Source organism: Dioscorea cayenensis, chromosome 3 (assembly GCF_009730915.1).
Source record: "Dioscorea cayenensis subsp. rotundata cultivar TDr96_F1 chromosome 3, TDr96_F1_v2_PseudoChromosome.rev07_lg8_w22 25.fasta, whole genome shotgun sequence".
Lineage (NCBI taxonomy): Eukaryota > Viridiplantae > Streptophyta > Magnoliopsida > Dioscoreales > Dioscoreaceae > Dioscorea > Dioscorea cayenensis.
The window spans coordinates 5,623,255-5,643,612 of record NC_052473.1 but is presented as its reverse complement, the minus strand read 5'-3'; the positions used below and the strand labels follow the sequence as shown (position 1 = coordinate 5,643,612).

Genomic DNA, 20,358 nt, shown 5'->3' with positions numbered 1-20,358 from the left:
AAAAATCTTCTTAGTTTGATTGTTAATCATTAAGGCAATTTGTTGTTATGTGCAGTGTTTGTCAGAGTCCCTAAAAATACTAAAAGATTGTGACTGAGATAATTTATGGTCAATTAATTTATACTCAACTTGTTTTGGTTTGTGATTATGGGAACTCTTTTTTTTTTTAATAATAAAAAGCACTGGTATTATCAGTATTAATTAAACAAGAAAACCCATTATAATATAAAATTATTATTGTATTTGTCACACTTTCATGTTACAATTCATGAAATTTATAAACATGAAGAAATTGACAAATAAAAATCAGCAATTGCCAATATAACTAACTATATTTATTTGTATAGTTTTTTACGAAACAGATAACTAAAATTTTTATAAAAAAAACAAATTATACTCACTTTGTTATTCATCTCTCGATCTTGTAATAAAAAGAAGAAATACAGATAAATCATATTCTCATATAAAATTTTTGAAGTTAAATTTTATGATTTTACAATAGGAGTATATCAGTATTTATCCACTTAAATAAATTTCTAAAAAAAAAAAACTGCTACATCAATCACAAGATGTAGACAAAAATTTTAAAGCAGAACAAAAACTAATTAAAGACCTTAAAGGATGCGGACAACAAGTCAAGTACTAGTCATCCATTTACAGGTAAACATATTCCTGTTATTAATATGATTCTGGTAGTATTAACAATCAAACAAATGCATGTGGATTCATATAGACAGTGATTGTTTTGTTCATGAAAAGCTAAAGACAATGAATTCTTGGTTTATGAATTATAAACCATAAATTGCAGTGTACTTAATTGTATAAAAAGTAATTTTTCTCATGTACTTAAGAAATTGAAGCATAAGAACATGCTTGTTTTTGGTTTTCATTCTAACAACTAGGAATTAATGTGGAAGGGGTCTAATATTGGCCCTCATTACAATGCTAATTATTATACACAAGTGGGAGTTGATGTCTTGATAAACATGCATGTATTGATTTTCCTTCAAATTTGTTTTAATTGAGCATCCACTTTGAAAGGTCAGGGTGGTGGGTGGCATCCACGTTGTATGGTCACCGTTATTTTCCCATCAAATCAACTCATGCAAAAAGAGAATTGCTTGTTTTTTTCTTTTTTTCTTTTCTGGGTTTTCCCCTCACTATTTAAGCTACATATAAACAAGTGCATTTAGAAGGGTAAATGAATTCATCATTAATAAGGTTTAAGCTAAATTTTATGGGAATATATATATATATATATCACGGAATTTTATGATAGCATTATACTCCTGCATCCCATTTTTATTTGTTCAGTTTTTAGAAAAGTTTTTAATGTGAGTAAACAACTGATTTATTGAAATGTAAAGGAACGACAAATGACGAGAGAAAAAGCCTCTCCCCGTAGTGAGGAGGTACAAAGTACAATGTAAAAAAATACATAAAATGAGCATAATAATAAAGAGAGGGAGAGGGAGTCTCAGATAGGCGGAAGACACTCATCCCGACATCTCAGCGCCCGCCTAAATAAAAAGAAGAAGCATCTACTCCTCGAAAGTTATATCATCAGCAGGATCACTAGCATGATCAGAGTCTCTAGCGCTAAATAAACTGAGAGAGCGCTTAATTTTCTGAGAAGTTTCATTTAGTGATTGTTGATGTCTATCAACAAACTGCTGAAAAACTAAGAGAAGCATATTATCAATTTTAAAGATAATATTAATGTGTGTCAAAGCATTCAATTGGAAAATACGAGTGTTTCTTTCAATCCAGATATTCCAAAGGACAGCATGGGAGACAAGATCCCGTGAGGATTCGGTGTTGAGAATCAATAGAGGGTAAACCAATCGGACCACAAAGAAGGGATTGATTGTGGGAAAGAGTTTGAATCTAAAACTTGAAGAAAGAATGCCCGGATTCGCTTAGTAAAATCACAATCAAGGAAGAGATACTGAAGATTTTCAGAGGCATTGTGGCAGAGGGAACAAGTATCAGTGGAATTTTGAAAGTTGTGGCCTTTCTTTGAAAAGATTTGTGAGTGAGAATTTTGTCCTCTCCAGCTAACCAGCAAAAAAGTGTAACTTTACTGGGATAGCGAATTTTCTAGAAATTTGAGTAAAGTGGGCTGCGGAGTCCACCATCAATGAGAAATTTATAAAAAGATTTGACAGTAAAATTACCACTTTTTTCTAGAGCCCAAGTGAGGGTGTCATCTTGATTATGGGAGCACTCAGGGATAATATCTAGGAGAGCAAAAAGTGATTCAGAGGGGACAAAAGGGAAATAAAGACTCTGGATTATTTAAAAGCTGATAGAAATGTCTGATGGTAATCCAAGGATCAGCACAATCAGAGAAGATAGTAGGCCAGAAATCTTTAAATAATCTCCCATTATGCCATCGATCAAACCAGAGAAAAGTGTTAGCCCCGTTATTTATGGTTTTCATGATGCAAGATCTAAAGGATAGCAGAATAGTAGTCACTCCCGCCCAAAAAAAGGATTTATTTTTAGGTGGGGAATGAAACAAAATTCCATATGGGTCTCTAACAAAGTAGTTAGCTTGGATGATTTTAGCCCAACCACAGTTTGGATTACGGGATAATTTTCACCACCACTTTCCAAGTAGAGCGTTGTTGAAATGTTGAAGGTTGAGGATTCCCCAGCCTCCCATGTCACGAGGTCTTGTGATTCTCGCTCCGAGCGATGAGTCTAAATCCTTTGGAACTCAGGTCGGGATCTTTTCAAAGAAAGTCACGCCGAATTTTATCAATTTCCTAGGTCACCCAGACTAGAAGTTTGAAAACTGACATCTAATAGACTGGGATGGTAGATAGGACATAATTAATAAGAGTTAGATGACCTCCCTGTGGATAAGTAATTTACCTTCTAAGAAGAGAGCCGAGAGCGAACCATGCCAATAAGCTTTGCTCAATCCATATGTCTGGGCCTTCGACCAGAGAGAGGGACCCCTAGATAAGTGATCGGGAGACAATTTCTGGAACAGTTAAGAATTCTGGCAGAAGTATGATGGGGTTGAAAGTCGTAGTTAGAGGAAAACAAGCAGCTTTTCGAGTAGTTGATTGCTAAACCAGAAGATCCCTCATAAAGATAAAGAATCAGTTTGATGATTTGAAGATCTTCTTGTCCACCAGCAGAAAAAAATTAGAAGATTGTCCGCGTATTGGAGATGACAAATGTTATCGGTTTGATTCAAGGGGACGCCCACAAGAACTTTGGATTTTAGTGCATAATAAAACATAGCACTAAGGACATCGACGCAAGGGCAAATAACAAGGGGAGAGAGGATCACCTTTCCTCAAACCTCTTTTTGCATCGATATATCCTTGTGTGGTACAGTTAATGATGAACCCGAGTCTTGGCAAAGTGCTAAGGATGGTATAAACCCAAGAAAGCCATTTAGGACCAAATCCTCCGGGCAAAGAAGAACTTCAAGGAGAAAAATTCCGATCTAGAGAATCAAGGCTTTTTGCAAAAATCCACTTTAAAGATATATCCGAGACATTTCCTTTTTGCAAATTGAAAATGACTTTCGAGCTCGACAATATTATCCGCAATGCATCTCGCCTCTGATATAACCAGCTTTGAGAGTCGCTCACCAAAGAAATTGATAACCCTCACTAAGCCTATTAGCAAGAATTTTTAGAGATAATTTTGCAGTGTGGAGTTAATAAGGGCGATGGGTCCAAGTCCGCAACCTCGCCATGCGTGATTAATTTTTGCAATTAGAGCAATATTAATCCAATTAATACGCTCAAGGTTGATTGTACCCTCGTAAAAGTCATTACATAGCTTAATAATTGAGTCTTGGAGAAGGTCCCAGTGTTTTTGGAAGAAGAACATGGGAAAGCCATCTGGGCCTAGGGCTTTATCAAGGTTAAGATTAAACAGAGAAACTTAGAAATTAAACAATAAAAATGATATTTACACAAAATCAATTATATTTAAATGAGATACAATGTTATTTATACGGTAATTCTGTTTTACATAATTACATATTAATCTTTTTTCCACACCGGTCGAGGAATCCCCTTTCTCAGTGATGCCGGTTGCGCTCCCTTCCTTAAGTAAGCACCAATACCGGAGGAATTCGTGCGTGGGTTGGGTTGTCATTAAGTGAACTGCGTCGAGGACGCCTTGAAGAGGATGGCCTCTCATCCTACCTTCGGGCTAGTAATTCAGGAGCAATAGCATCTCCACAGTGGATGGCGCGAACGAAGTTTTAAACAGTTAACTCAAATATTTAAACGGTTTACATATGTGTTTAAACGATATACAAAATAGTTAAACAAAGAACTGGTAGTTTAAACACTAAATCACATTTTTTAAACAGAGACTCATGATTTATTACCTCCTTTTCTTTGAGCGATAACAATATGGCTTCTATCGTCACTTGCTTTCTTCCCAACGCATCTCGCTTGCACTTGAGCGGCCGCTTGTGGGACGTCCCATCATATCTCTCGCAAAGAACAAATCAAGGAGGGCCCTCTCTTGGAACACGACTTCAATCTCGGTGAATGTTGCAAAGCAAAGTGTCCTCCTGATTATCTCCCGATAGTCGTCCCATTCATGTGAACTTTCAACTCACACATAGTCTCCACTCACGGTGTCAAGTAGCATCGCCCATTAATTAGGTTGACCCCCATAATCACAAGCCCTACGACAATAACCATAATTTAAAAGCAGTCTTGAGATAAAATTTAAGCAAGAAGCAATATGTTTAAACGGTGACCTAAATTTTTTTAAACGGAAGATAAATATTTAAACAGAAACAACAACTCTTAAACATAAACATCAAATGTTTAAATAAAATCCAATTATTTAAACGGAAACCTCATTTTTAAAATCAGAACTATATCAACGTAAAAGGGAAAACTTCATTGTAAACATTACACAATATAACAATCGAAAAATCTCTTTCGATCATATACAAAACCCTGGACAAAAATGAAAACGCTGTCAAAACCCTATCCGATAAATCTCCCAATATCATCCAATAAAAAAATAGAACCACAAAACAAAAACTCGAAAAAAATCTCTTTTTCTAACATAATCGCTTTATAAAAACCATAAACTCAACTTCTTCAATCGTGTCCGCCCTCGACTCAATACCTCACACTGCAAATTAATGAAATGCCGAATACCTCAGCGAGAATTCTTCTTCGAGACAATGGTGGAAAGCGAAGAAGAACTTTGAGACAAGGATGCCTAGGCGAAAAGAAAAGTGAAGAAGAAGTTCGAGATAAGGATGCCTAGACAAAGAAGAACTTCGAGACAAGGATGCCCAAAAAAAATAACCCCCACTTTCTCTCAAACCGGAAACATGATTGTACTGCCACAACTTCCCATGCAAGGGGCAATTTCATCCATAAAATTCAAAATTAACTCTGTTAATGCCGGTTACAACCTTTGGGAGTTTGAAAATTATTGATTTTAAAAAGAAGGTGTTTTTAGGGATACACAAAGTTAGGGGGTGTTTTTGTGCATATTGCAAAGTTAGGGGGTTTTTCTAGCAATTTCCACTTATTATGATATAAAATATTATATTATATATTAAAACTATGTATACATGTAAGTATATAATATATATTATAATATAATCTTCTATTATGTACATTTTATTATTATAATAATATTATTGCCAATAAGTATATAATATATTTATCTCATATTATATTACATATTAAAATAAGAACCAACAATTTCTCTTACAAATGGAGAGTCTTGTTGTCCTGTAAAGTTACATAAAAAGTCTTCATATTACTTGCAGCATACCAACAGAGAGCAAATTAAAAGATTACATAAACATTCTCTGCAATGATGATTATTTATTTTTAACAGGAACAATCAAATTGCTAAGGGAATTAAGATGAAGAAGGTTAATCTGGTTGTCGTTCTGGAAGAGCAGCTTGGAATGCAGGAAGTCCGTTGTATGCAGCATGAGTTATGGCCAATCTTGGGTATTGAGTCTTGGGAAAAACAAAGAAAAGAAAACAAACTTATGAGTCATGAATCTGCATTAAACATATTAATTAAAAATGCACAGTAATATGTAATTTATTGGTGCTTGTTCTTCTGTAAATTCATTGATTTCATAAAAGTAAAGTAAAATGAAATATTACCATGTCAATTCCTAGCCATGTTATTGAAAACTGAATCTGTGGAGCCAAAAACACGTCGGCCTGCATATGATAACTGTCACTGACATCAGTCAAATGAAATTCACATGTTGTCATTCAAGTTGAGAAGTTAGTTTGGGTGGATGAAACTGTTATATGTATGTAGATAGTGGGGTACATTGGTATCATTGGCTTCTATATGTAAACCCATAATCACACTTGTTCACAAGTAATGAAGATTGATTCTTTCTCTTCTATCATTCATATCAGAAACATGGTTTAAAACTCATGTATCAATTGGATAACGCTAGTTATTATTGTTGGCATTCAAAGCTTGATGAACATCAGATCTTTATGTGGTGCAAGGCAAAGCCTGGGAAAATAGATGGTTTTATAAGCTGGAAAGTGCTTGAAATGGTTCTATGTAAATGTCATCCAAACTGAATTCATTGGAAAATAAATGTGAATAGGAAAAATAAAACCAAATTGACAGCACACAAACCAGTAGGACTTCATCTCTTGTAGCATATTTTCCAAGAACATCCTTTAGGAGCTTCTACAGAGTTGAAATGCAAGTAAAGACCGTAAGCACATAGATGCCATAGTCCTTTCCAATCATATCCATGAATCAGTTGGAAGGATCATTATGTCATAAAATAGATAAACTAAGATCGCTAACTGAAAAGCTTGATTTTCACCAAGTATGAAGGACATCATGAGGTGTTGTTCAGCTGGAAACTTAAGAAGAAACCATTAGTTCAACACCGTACAGCTGCAGTACTGTTATTGAAATGAAGTAGAGAAGGAAAAAAAGTGGTAGACAGGGCATGAAGGATTTTTGTAACAATTACAATGGATAGAAGTTTGATTTCAAGCCTCATGGTGGCTCTAATCAGGAACTAGAGAAATCCTAATGGTTGAGTTAGACATTTTAAGTGGAGTTCCAATGGCTGCATATGGGTCTTTCTCAAGTGGTCAGAGATCCAATATAGGTAATTCACAGAATATTGATTGGAGCATCAGTAATATTAGGGGTCTCAAATAGAACAGAATCATAACTTTCTGGCAGAGTTCACACTGCTTAGTAGATTTCAGCGGTAAAGACTGTTTAAGATTGTACTACTTAATGTCATTTGTTCAAAACAATAGGAATTTGTCAATTTGGCTGATAAGGAAAAGAAAAATTCAGTCCATATACCTTATTTTGACTGATAGTTTACTGGATTAAAGCATCCTGCTGTTTCCCACAGAAGTTTGCAATTTGGACTAAAATTACTTAGCATCTGCAGCACCTTTGCTAAGAATCATATTAAACTACTCTTGAAGGTGACACATCTTCCTGAACAATGGCTGATTGCATGTGTGACAATATTTCCAATTTTGTTTGTATTTTGCTTAAAATCACAGGCAGACCCTGTTGCAGATTAGAGAAAAAGCATGCACAACAATTAGAAGGATAAGCGTGAACAATGATATTATCATATTAAAGTTCAGAATGTCACCATAAAGGCCTTTCTCAACATGATGTTGAACCAACTTTAGTTTCTCATCAGCATTAAATTTAGTTTCCATGAATTTCTGTCAAATGATACACAGCATATTAACAGTTGAGAATGCTGTTTAAGAAAATGACTAAATTCTTAAAGCAATTGCTGGAGTTTTAAACTTACTTGTATAAGCAGATTGTGAAAGGGTTGCTTGAACCAACAATGCTTGCTACCTGAAATATTGGAGACTATTATCATTGCGTGCGTTGATACACTATAGACTAAATCAAAACATGGATATTTAGAACTGTCATGGAAAAATCTAATCAAATTAACATATTCTCTTTGTTTCCAATTCCTTTATTTCCCTAATGAATTCAACAATTCCGAATTGAGAACGCCATGCCCACATTGTTAACGGGGTATTATAGCATGCTTCAATTTGCATCAGGCCAATTCGGATGCCTTGAACCTGATGTTTTCACAAAGGTATTCACTGGATATACTTCATCATCAGTGGTAATGATATCATTGATCAAATATCATATAGATGGGGAAAAAATAAATTTATAGCCCCGTGCATAGTAGAGTACAGAATACCATTTTCAGATTAAAAAACATGAACCTTTATGCCTCATTTAATGGTTAAGACTTCCACACACACACAAAGACTAACCGGTAAAAATTGAGTTTCATTAATGTACTAGTGGTTAGGCCTGTTACATAGGGACCCATCACCCTAATTTTTCCATAACTGCAGTTGTGGGGAAGGTTTGGTAAGAGTATATGAAGCTAGAGAGAATGCGTCTGCACGCGATGTGGGACTCATGACTCGAGGTTAACCACTACGTCCCCAACACCCCTCCCTCAGGGCCCTACAGCGGATGTGGGACCCAAGATCCTAACTCATCCAAGACACGATCCCGAGTATCGACGTGGGACCCAAGCTCGATACCACGTTACATGAGGACCCACTCACCCTAACTCTCCATAAGCTCGCGATTGTGGGGAAGATTTAATGAAGTATATGAAGTAGAGAATGTGTCTCATGGCGATGTGGGGACTATGGGACTCGAAGTTAACCACTACTTTCCAACAAGGCCATGATATGATTTCAGGCATTTAATTAAGCTTTCATGATTTGCTACCAGTCTCCTATAGAATTTTCCATAATTTTTCCTCCAAAATGAACCATTCCAAAACTTAGTTTCTTCTCTATTTTGAAAAGTCGCACCTTAATGATTAACTCTTACACAATGACACAAAACGCAAAAGATACACAAGACATTTTAATCTAAAACAAAAAAACAAAACAAAACAAAATAAAAGGATATAAAGGACAATGAACTCATTCATTAAACTTCCCCTCTACTAGTTTTAATGATTAACTCTTTCACTACTTTATGAAATACCCGATATCACTGATTTGTAGTTTTCGGACCTTGTCTGATCTTTGGATCTATTTTCTTACCATCTTCAGTTTGATTTTCAAAGAGTAATTGCAATTTTTGCACTTTGAAAGCATTTCCCGTTGAAGTTCTAATATGCAATAATGCCTCTTCCAAAGTCGTAGCAATTTATATTTGTCTCATCAGGCCAATATGTTGGGCTAGTAGAATAGTTCTTTTCTCCCCTTTTTTTTTTTGGTTTTTATTTATGATAGTATTGTATTAAAGCCATTAAGGTTTAACCTTGGTATAAATTTGGGTTTCCATTTTCTTCTTTGCAGGCATACTTAAATAGTCCTCATGAGCTTGTGGCTGGAAAGTATTCAAACATTGAGTTACAACAATGTGACTATATTGACAAAAATATTATCTTAGTTCATTTTGTCTATATTTATAAATTTACCTCAATCACTAAATTGGTAAATGTAAGTATGTAACTTTGTCTTAGTTCTTGAATTATAAAGAAAATATTTATTATTTTTAATTTGAATTGAATGTAATTCTTTGGTATATGATAAAAGGTTTAGAATTTTTTTATTATTGTAATGATAAAATAAATTATCATTAATAAAAAATAAATAAATTGCAACGTTCAAATTCCCATAAAATGCCAAACCAATAAACAAAATTAATTAATAAAATTTAAAAGAAAAATTAAAATCTTAAAAATTGTGGCTATTGTAAAATCAGTGTTAAAAAAAACGGTAGACGCTAGTCGGGCGGTTAGTCACCTTCTAGCGCCCAGAGAGCCTAGGCAGTTTACCTTTTTAGAAAATATATATATTTATAATATAAGTTTAATTCTATATAATACCCAAATAGATATTTACCAACAAGGCAACAACCAAATTAATGCATAACAATCAAATAATAATACAAAAGCTTCCAAAATCCAAACAACTCTAAAACAAAAACTTATCATAAAAACATACATATATGCATATATATTATTATAGTTTATACAAAATAATATAATTTTTTTATTAAAGCCGCCCAGCCAGACTTAGCCCGTCTAGTCCGCCGCCCAACCCACCTAGACTGTGCCTGGGTGTCTGTTTTGGAAAGCCAACGCCGATTTTTCACCGTTTTTTCACAAAAATAGACCGGCCTGCCATCTTCCAAAGCCTAGGCGCTGCCTAGGCCGATTTTTTGAACATTGTGTAAAATAACTTGTGTCTTGTATTTGACGGCCAAACCAGATAAGATGATTATTTTTTCATTATTTCCAAAAAAGATATTCAATTATCAGTTTTTTTTATCTAAAAAGATTTAAATGTTAAATAATTTATAAAAATTAAATTTTAAAAAAATTATTTAAATAAATTCATATAAAGTATTTGTAAAACAACAGCGAAATAAAAAACCTATTCGGGTTCAACCAATATAAAAAGGTTGATAATTAAATATAATGATATAATATTATTATTAGCTGGCTATTCTACGTGATACACGTGTGTGAAAAAGATGCATAAAGTTCTTAAATATTATTAAAGTTTAACAAAACCTATAAGGCTATTGCTATAAAATCTTCCAAGACTAACATCACTGAGTGCTTTATATCATTAGTTTTTTTTATAATATAAAAGAGCTTTTTTAAGTATTTTGAACCAAGTGTTTATGAAGTAATTTTTCTAAATACTTTTAAAATGAGTTAATATGTCATATGAGTTATGTCAATTATAACATGAAAATCTCATCTTAATTTATTAGATCCACACACACATTCATACCCTAATAAATATTGTTGGAGAATAATTCACACATTCATATTCATACCCTAATGAACTCTGTTGGAGAATAATTCGAAGTTGTTAGATGATATCTTTGTTTGTTATTTAGTTCAACAAATAGTGAAGTCTGATGCTTTGATATTTATGTAGGGCATTGAGATAATAAAAATTTATTTCTTTATTATTATTATTATTATTATTATTTATTTCTTCTTTCCTAAAAATTCCAACAAACTCTCCACTTTTCACTCCATTAAAACAACATTAGTTCTTAAATATGCAAAAACCAACCAACGATGAAAGTAAACATATAATCAGCTGTTAAAGTTTGTAAGCTGTTAATTCAAACGCTATGATGTAGTAAAGATATATACTAAGAGCGACAGATCAGACAGATTGACAGATGGGCCCACTGGCCCCCTCATCACAAATCAGGTACTGTACAGTAGCCGTGAAATTCATCCCCTCTAAGGATCGAACCCGGGACCTACTCTTTATCTCGCTCTTATGGCCAGCGCCTCTCAGCCCGTGGGCCCATCTGTCTGTTTGTCTGTCTAATATGTCACTCTAAGGAGAGTGGTCTCTCACAGCTGCCCTCTCAGGAACTTGCTAGTATTGTAATATCCTATATATCATATCTTTAGTATATAAAAAAAAACTATGCACATTTTCTCAGAAAAGGCTAGTGATGGTTTTTTTGATACTCAAGAGAAGAAGACATATCCTTAATTATTTACTATGTCTTCTGTAAAACCTATCGGCCGTAGTCATCCGACTTGCTGCGAAACAACATGCTGATACCCCCATTTGAGGGTCCAAGCCAGATGCCGAGGAGCTTATCCATCAGCCCGTGAAAGTAATCCGCTGGCTTGTCAGCGATCACTGCCCCCCGGAAAACGGTGGTTGGTGATAATGGCCATTTTGACTGCAGTGGAGGCGGTGGCGGGGGTGTTTTCGGCTCAGTTCTGCGCTTGTGTCCTCCTCTTCTCTTTGGTTTCAGGCCTTTCAGCTTCACGATTTTCACCCAACCCTGGACTCCGAAGTAGACTCAGTTATCGCCATCCGTAAGACCGAAAACAAGCATAAATGTTTAGCGATGAATAAATGAAGAAGAAGAAGAAGAAGCGAGATATCATTGCACTTACCGTCAAGTGCAAACCCCTAACGAGAAGAACTTTGATACTATCGGTGGAGTGAAAAAGAATGTGAAAATCCCTAGCGAGGGGAAGTCTCTTGCTATATATTTATAAATATTTACCAAATTATCCTCACTATTAGGACAAAATTACTAGGACAACATGTATGTTTTGGACATTTATTATTAGGACAAATTTACCATAAAAAAACTAAAAATATATTACTGATTTTTTAAATAACATATAATTTTTAGAAAAATCAAGTTGTCAAAAAAATTATTATTATTATATAACTAATTTATTAAATACCAAAAAGATAAACAATAATATTTTTATAAATATGTTTTGGTTAAAATTATAATATTTTTTTAGACTATATATACTAGTTTGAAAACAAATATTTTTTTTTTATTTTAAAAAGGTGGATAAACCACATTCATTACTTAATAAAAAAATGAAATAGAAAATCCATTGGGTGTGGACAAGGACCAAAACATACAAAACGGCTGCAGAAAGATACATAACCGCGTAAGCATCTTTCACCGCCTAGAAAAAGGGGAGCGAGGCTAGCACTTCAGCTGAATCATATTCCCCTATTGGCAGCAGGAATACTGGCATCAACAATAGTAAAATCCATCAAATCTAGATTGTGATAGACATGAGAAATAGACTTCTTAAGCTTTTCTCTTCTAGGTCCACAAATTATAGAGATCCAAGAAAGAAGTAAAAAAATATATATGGGAGTAACCGGTTTTGAGAATTTGGTTATAATTATTACAATGGCCTTTAGTTATATTTTAATGATACCTTTAATTATATAATTAAATAGTTAATTATATTTAAAAACCATGTTCATTCATTGGCATTAGATTCTAATATTATTATAAAAAAATTAAATAAAAAGAAAAATAAGTTAAGTATTACTAAATGAAAAACTAAAAAATTAAATGATGCTAAACAATTATAACAAAAAAAATATATAGCAAAAAAATACGTAAAATTTCACTACATATCAAATTTATAAAATCAATCAACGACAAGGAAATATAAAAAAATTAAAATAAGAAAAATAATTGAAATAAATTAAATTACATTAAATGCAAAATTAAAATAATTAAATAATATTAAATTTTATTGTAAAATTTAAAAGATAATTAAAAAGTGAAAAATTGAGAAAATTAAACAATGATATCATAATAAGGATTTATATATTAATAAATAATAAAGCACAAACAAAATAACTTTAGTCATCTTTATGTAAAATAAAAAAATTATTAAACAATACTTCAAAAATTATTGTCAAAAGAAAAAAATAAACACATTTTTAATAAAAAAATGATATCAAAAATGATGTCTTGTTTCTTCATCATAAATATGGTGATCTCAACACGTGAACCAGTAGCATTTTTGTTCATTGCTCTTGGTTTTATAGATGTTTGTGCTGTAATGCTAACAGTATTAAACCTTTTCTTTGGATAAGCACTATTAATCCTACTAGGACTTCTGTTCTATATGATCCGTGGTATTGTGAAATTTCCATTGCTTTCAAACCCATGTTTCTTGACATGGATATGGATTAAGACTTGATTTAAATCTTTGATTTGTTGCATGACACACTTTGGAACATTTATTTGCTTTCTGAACATCTTTGGCATTCATCAATCACAAGACAGAAAATTTTATAAAAGAACAAATTCTACTCACTTTTTTATTCACCTCTTGATCTTGTAATAAAAAAAGAAAAAATACAAATGAATTATATTCTCATATAAAATTTTTAAAGTTAAATTGTATAATTTTACAATAGGAGTATATAAGTAATTATCCATTTAAGTAAATTTCTTAAAAAACAAAAAATAAGAAACACTGCTACATTAATCACAAGATGTAGACAGAAATTTCAAAACAGAACAAAAACTAATCAAAGACCTCAAAGAATGCAGACAAGAAGTCAAGTACTAGGCATCCATTTACAGGTAAACATGTTCTTGTTATTAATATGATTTTGAAAGTACAAACAATCAAACAAAGGTAGAATACCCCAATCAGTCCCTCTACTTAGGTCACTCTGCCTATTTAGTCCCCCTACTATGATTTGATACTTTTTAGTCCCTCTACTTATTCATTTGGGTCAATCAAGTACACCTGGGTAACGGGAGTTAGTTTTGCCGTTTGACTTGGATGACGTGGCACTGTTTTGAATAAAATATCATTAAACAAATAAAAAAAATTAAAAAAAGATGGATTAGTTAATCGGATCCTTTGCATATAAACCCGGATCCGATAAAATCCCCCATCTCCTTTTCCAGTTCCCTAACCCTACCAGTAATCCATCATCATGTAACCTAGCTCCCTCTCCATCTCCGGTGAACATCATCTCCTTCCTCACCCCTCATCCGACCTCACCGCCCAAGACTCGACTCCAGCCAATACAATGAAGCCTCCCCCTCAACCTGAGTCACATCTTGAGGAGAAGAGTCATTTTTGCAAGGAAGAAGACATTCCCAAGCTAAGCTTTGCATATAAGCAACTGCAGGCAAAGTGGTTTGCAACTGTTTGTAGGGAAGGAGAGTAATAATTTAGAGTGTCTAATTATTGTTTCGATAATTGTTTGAATGATAATTTTGTAAATGATAATTGTTTGAATGTTGCTCAAATTTTGCAAAATTTTGTAAAATAGTATATGATTATTTACAAGCTTTGTTGATGTGTTTGTACCTATAAAAAAATGGTTTGGCTTGAAATGATAATTCATTTTTTTATTCGAGTTACGCGATAGCTATGTAACTAAAAAGTTAAATTAAATTGTGCAAAAATCATTCAAACATGCTAATCTTTTTTTAAAATAGATCCCTGCATCATTCACGAAAAAAGATCCCTGCAAAAACCATACAATTCACCAAATCAATACAGTGATTTAAAGCATTATTATGCATCATTCACAGAAAACAGAGTTTTAAAATTATAGGTATAGTTTCAGACTTATGCATTCATAGAAAATACAATTTCATCTTTTTCATTCACCACTAACAAAAAATTCAGTTTTGTCATTCACAAAAAATATAGTTTCATCATGTTCATTCACCACTGACAAAAAATACATTTTTGTTATTCACAGCAAATACAGTTTCAGACATGCCCATTCACCACTGACAAAAATACAAGTCATGGAATACCATTCATACAATTTTGAAACCCCAACAAAAAAACCACAAAAAAAGACATGTCAAAAGCAATTCACTGCTTCAAGGTCCAGGGCTTGCTTCATTTGGAGCATTTGCTATGCTCTGCTGTGTTAGAATTTCTGAAAAGTCCATTGCTTCAGATATCTGGTGAGAAATTCCTCTTGCTTGGTTTTCCCTTTCAGCAATACTCTTTCTACTGAGTTCCTGAAATTTACAACCACATATAACATGTACTAATAACAAAGGGTTCAATTTATTTACATAACACAATAGTGAAAAAATGAGACTAGTAATCACCATTAATTCACTAGTGGTGAGGAAGGTAGTATTATGCACCCCTTGTCTTCCAACAATAGATGCACCATAGTGAGAACCCTATAAGAACACATAAATAGCACAAATAAGCAGAAAATGTGTGATATGCAAATGAATTTAAACACATGTATTAAATTTATTCTTACCCTGAAAGTGATCAGTGGACCATAAGTAACATTCGGGGTGTGTTTTTCCCTTTTTGATGCACCACATTTCCTTTTTTTCCCTTGCCCACTTGAAGAAGCAACATCACCATGGGCATGTGTCTCACTCTGTTGGTTATCAGTTGACATCTACATAACCATATTGATTATGATCAGCAAAGTAATAAATAGTAAGCAAAGTGAGAAACTAATCAAACAACTTACATGTGAAATTTTTTGTGGACAACCTAATTTGTTGTGACCTTGAACATGGCAGAGTGTGCATTTCATGACTCTACCTTGCCTTGAGAGCGTTGTCTGACTTTTATTTTTGCCTTCCAATGGTTCTCTCTTCCTTTTTTTGGCAGGACGACCGGGCATCCTGCTGACAATCGGTGCTAGTAGAGGACCTTCTTCACTTGTTGGCCAATGCATTCTTCCTTTAACTAGATTAACATGATGCTCATATGCCTTCAAATAATTTTTTTCTTGAACCAGTCTGAGACATGATCAACTGGATTTGATCCTTCAAATGCTATTGTTGCTAGGGCATGTTGGCAAGGAATCCCACATTTGCCCCATTTCCCACAAGAACAGGCCTTGCTTGCTATCTTTACAACATATCCCTCTCTAACATGCAACATCAAATCATCCCAATACACTTCATGGGTTGTAGCACCATTCCACTCTACTTGCCATTTAACACATTTCTTTTTTTCTTTTTCAATCTTAGAAATTATGTTTGGTCCACAAGGTGTTGTCCACTTCTTCGCATGCTCTCTTTTCACTACTATCCTACTCGTTACATACTACCTGATGTCCTCCAGCATAGTGATGCTTGGTTTGTTCCTAGCATCTAGGATGACTCCATTAAACGTCTCACACATTATTATCTATAACCTCGCACTTAACTACGTCATTAAAAAAGGCAGTACACCAACTTCAATTGGCCACTTTTCCAACAATTCATCCACAGCCCTCACTCCTCCATTCAACTTTTTCATGCTATCTAAATGTTTTTGCACTTCAGCCTGGTTGGTGGATCTTGCAGCACTCCAAAATAGCATTTGAAGTTCTTTCCCTTGGTGCTTCTTCCCCCATCTAGCATAGATGTGCCTAGCACACATCCTATGCTCAATGAATGGTATAAGTTCTCTCACTGCATGTATTAATCCCTATAAAAAAATGTGAGTTTATAATGAAGATATAGTAATCATAAAAGAAAAAAATTAAATGAAATCTAACCTTTTTGCATGTCACTTATAAGTGACCATCCAAGGCCCTCCTCAATACAGATGTCATTCTTTAATTGCTCAATGAACCATTTCCAGTTTGCCGATTGTTTCCTTTTCAACCACAGCCCATGCTACAGGAAACATTTGGTTGTTTCCATCTCTACCCACTGCAGTTAATAACTGGCCTTTCAACATCCCTTTCAGAAAACACCCATCCAAGCCAATCACCTTTCTGCATCCAGCAATGAACCCTTCTTTGATGGCTATTAGACATATGTATATCCTTTGAAATGTGGGTATATCACTTGGATTTTGCCTATTTGACACCACATTCACAGTGCTTCCGGGATTAGTGGCCCTTAACTCCATGGCATAATTGTTTAATACCTTGAAATCTTCCCTGAACTGGGCTTCAATCTATTTAATAACCAAAATTTTGGCGTTCCTACATACCTTGTTGGTAATAAAGACCCCTAACTCTTTCCTCACCATTGCTTTCAGCTGTCTTGGTTTAATAAATGGCACTGCACTGATCATTTCTCCATAATTTTTGGCAACAACATGTGCTATGACTTTCTTGTTCTTAGTGGCACCAAGAATACATGAATGTTCTGCCATGTAATGCTTCACCACATACGTCTTTCTCCCATTACACCATGAACACAGTATAATCCATTTGCAACCCTTTGCAGAGCACTTGGCCTGTACCCTCACTTTGTCATTTTTTATATATTGGAACTCAAATTGTTTCCTAGTTGAAAACTCAACAAGCACACTCTTGAACTGTTTCAGAGACTCAAACCTTAGGTCCACAAAAAAATCTTTTAAAGGCTCATTAGGATCATAGTATATGTTTTGAGATTTATGCCGCTTTGCATCATCTGCATCAGAATCTTCACTTGTGGACTCATAACTCCCAGGGTCTGAAGAGTCCATGTAATCACTTACATACCCAGTTATTTTGCCAATGTCAGCTATTATTTTTCTTGACATGCCTCTATTGTCACCATCAACAGAATTTGTAGGTTGCACTTCTCCTTCATCTTCATTGGCTTCTTCATTATCATGCTCTTGGATTGTCCTCCTCAGATCAGCATATCTCCTCAACTTATCCCTAGCCTCATCCCTCTCTTCATAGACATCTGAGTTGCATTTAACAATAGTCACTTCTAGCAATCTCTCATCATCATCTTTACTTGACTGGCTATCATAACTGTCATCTAGGGTTGCCATCCTACACCATATAAATTCAATGAGAAACTTTAAACCAATTTCACCCACAGACTTTTATTATAAAAAGCCTAGACAACTTTCAAAACCTAATAAATTCAACTAGAAATGCACCACCATGTTCTAACACTTTAATCTTAAAGAAACCAGCCACTAGTTACAATGACAGTGTGATGGTTATACTAAATTAGGAAAACCTCTTTGCTACTATAGCTGTAGATTTGATTGTCTAAAAAAACTATAGTTTCTCTACAATTAATTTGTGTGTATAACATAATCTGGAATACACGTTTATGTATGAGGCTTAGTGTGTGCTAATTTTAGTCAAAGAAATAATATATACATACATACACACGTTTGTGTGTGTGTGTATTAAAATTTTGAAGGTGATAAATGCCGCCTCATAAAAAGTTTAAAAAAAAATACTCTAGAAGGAGTGAAGAATATGATTTTTTTCACAAAGAACTCAATGAACAATAGATGTAAAACAATAATGCAACGTATGAGCTTCTACCCTATGTCACTCAATGGTTTCTCATTTGGATGAGAAACCATTGGACTGAAAGCATATTTAACATGAAGGAAATAAGCCTCCTGCTAAGGTCCTTAAATCCTACAATCTCTAGTCCCTTCACAATCTCTAGTCCCATCAATGCCATTACTTTATTTTGCTTATGAGTTCTCACTTCTTTAGTCTCCATCTTCTGAGAAAAAGAAAGCAAAACCATGGCCAATGTTTCTTAAACATAAAAAAAAAACCTAGCCAACATTTATTACTACAATATCTTTCAAAACACTGACTCCAACCATACAAATCACTCACAAGTTGAACAAATTCAAATCCTCTCAGCTACAACTAAACAAAACCAAATTTCTTAAATTACCTAGCTTCAGAATAGCTAAGTAAATCAGAGATTCACAGTAAAGAAGGCATGAAGCATTTCAACAAACACCTGAAGCTCAACATCCAGAACCAATTCATTTCCACCAGACAAATGAGAGAAAACAAAAGGAGCAAGTTTGACATAAATCAGTACTCTTAACCCAATTAACAAAACAACACAATTGAACATGTCAGCAAATATTTGGACTAGGACAAGGAGACATACATCACTCTTAATCCAAAGAAAATACAAATCCACAAACTAGAATAATGCCATGTAGTCAAAATTACCTTAATACAGATCTACCAACTAGAATAATGGGAATGTCGTCTTCCTTGCAAAAATGACTCTTCTCCTCAAGATGTGACTCAGGTTGAGGGGGAGGCTTCACTGTATTGGCTGGAGTCGAGTGCTGGCGGGGAGGTCGGATGAGGGGTGAGGAAGGAGATGATGTTCACCGGAGATGGAGAGGGAGCTAGGTTACATGATGATGGATTACTGGTAGGGTTAGGGAACTGGAAAAGGAGATGGGGGATTTTATCGGATCCGGGTTTATATGCAAAGGATCCGATTAACTAATCCATCTTTTTTTAATTTTTTTTATTTGTTTAATGATATTTTATTGAAAACAGTGCCACATCATCCAAGTCAAACGGCAAAAACTAACTCACTGCTACAGGGTGTACTTGATTGACTCAAATGAATAAGTAAAGGGACTAAAAAGTATCAAATTATAGTAGGGGGCTAAATAGGGTAGAGTGACTGCAAGTAGAGGGGTGATTAGGGGTATTCTACCTTATTATTATTATTATGAATTAGATAAATAATTTGATTGTGCTTGGATGCTATTCTTACAAAATTTTCAGCATATTATTGTATCTATAATGATAATAATAATTATTATTATTTTTCTCAATATTTAATCAATTAAATTAATATAATGAATATACTAAATAGTTATTTAATTTTAAAATATTAATGTCAATAACAATGCATCATTAACAAATATTAATATACTTTCAATTTTAATGTTTTTTTCTCACATTTAATCAAATCAAAACAAGATTAGTAGATAACAAAATCTTCGCATTAAAATAGATTCAAATAACAAAACCCACTATTTTTATCCTAATAAAGCAAATATTACACAATAGATTATCATTCTATATATATTTAAAATACATTAAACATAAAATGATTAAAATTTGATTATTGGATAAGCTACATTAAATATATTTTTATTTTTTTTAATTTAAAATCCAATATCCTTTAAAATTAAAAAAAAAACAGATATTGGTAGATTATTTATTTTTATCTCTTTTTTCTATAATTATCTTCATCAAAATTATATTTTTATTAAAATTAAGATTAGAAAAATTCTATATAAACAAAAACAACTAATAATAAAATAAAATCTAAATTCTCATGACA

General features: G+C 33.6%; 1 protein-coding gene across 1 annotated transcript; it reads right to left on the bottom strand.

Moving 5' to 3' along the window:
- Positions 1 to 5,894: 5,894 nt before the first annotated feature.
- On the bottom strand, positions 5,895 to 7,879 carry LOC120249868 (glutathione S-transferase zeta class-like). The gene is made up of 5 exons (XM_039258560.1): positions 7,805 to 7,879; positions 7,548 to 7,712; positions 6,637 to 6,690; positions 6,138 to 6,197; positions 5,895 to 5,984 (listed from the first exon to the last, which is right to left on the bottom strand). The coding sequence occupies exons 1-5, from the start codon at positions 7,877 to 7,879 to the stop codon at positions 5,895 to 5,897; spliced, it is 444 nt and encodes a 147-aa protein (XP_039114494.1).
- Between the last annotated feature and the right edge of the window lie 12,479 nt (positions 7,880 to 20,358).

Excerpts from the sequence above, each read along its gene's own strand:
- LOC120249868 (XM_039258560.1), bottom strand. The coding sequence starts at position 7,879 with ATGATAATAGTCTCCAATATTTCAGGTAGCAAGCATTGTTGGTTCAAG. Across the intron at positions 7,713-7,804 it reads TTCACAATCTGCTTATACAA|AAATTCATGGAAACTAAATT; the intron begins GTAAGTTTAAAA and ends ATCATTTGACAG. Across the intron at positions 5,985-6,137 it reads CATGGCTAGGAATTGACATG|ACTCAATACCCAAGATTGGC; the intron begins GTAATATTTCAT and ends GTTTTTCCCAAG.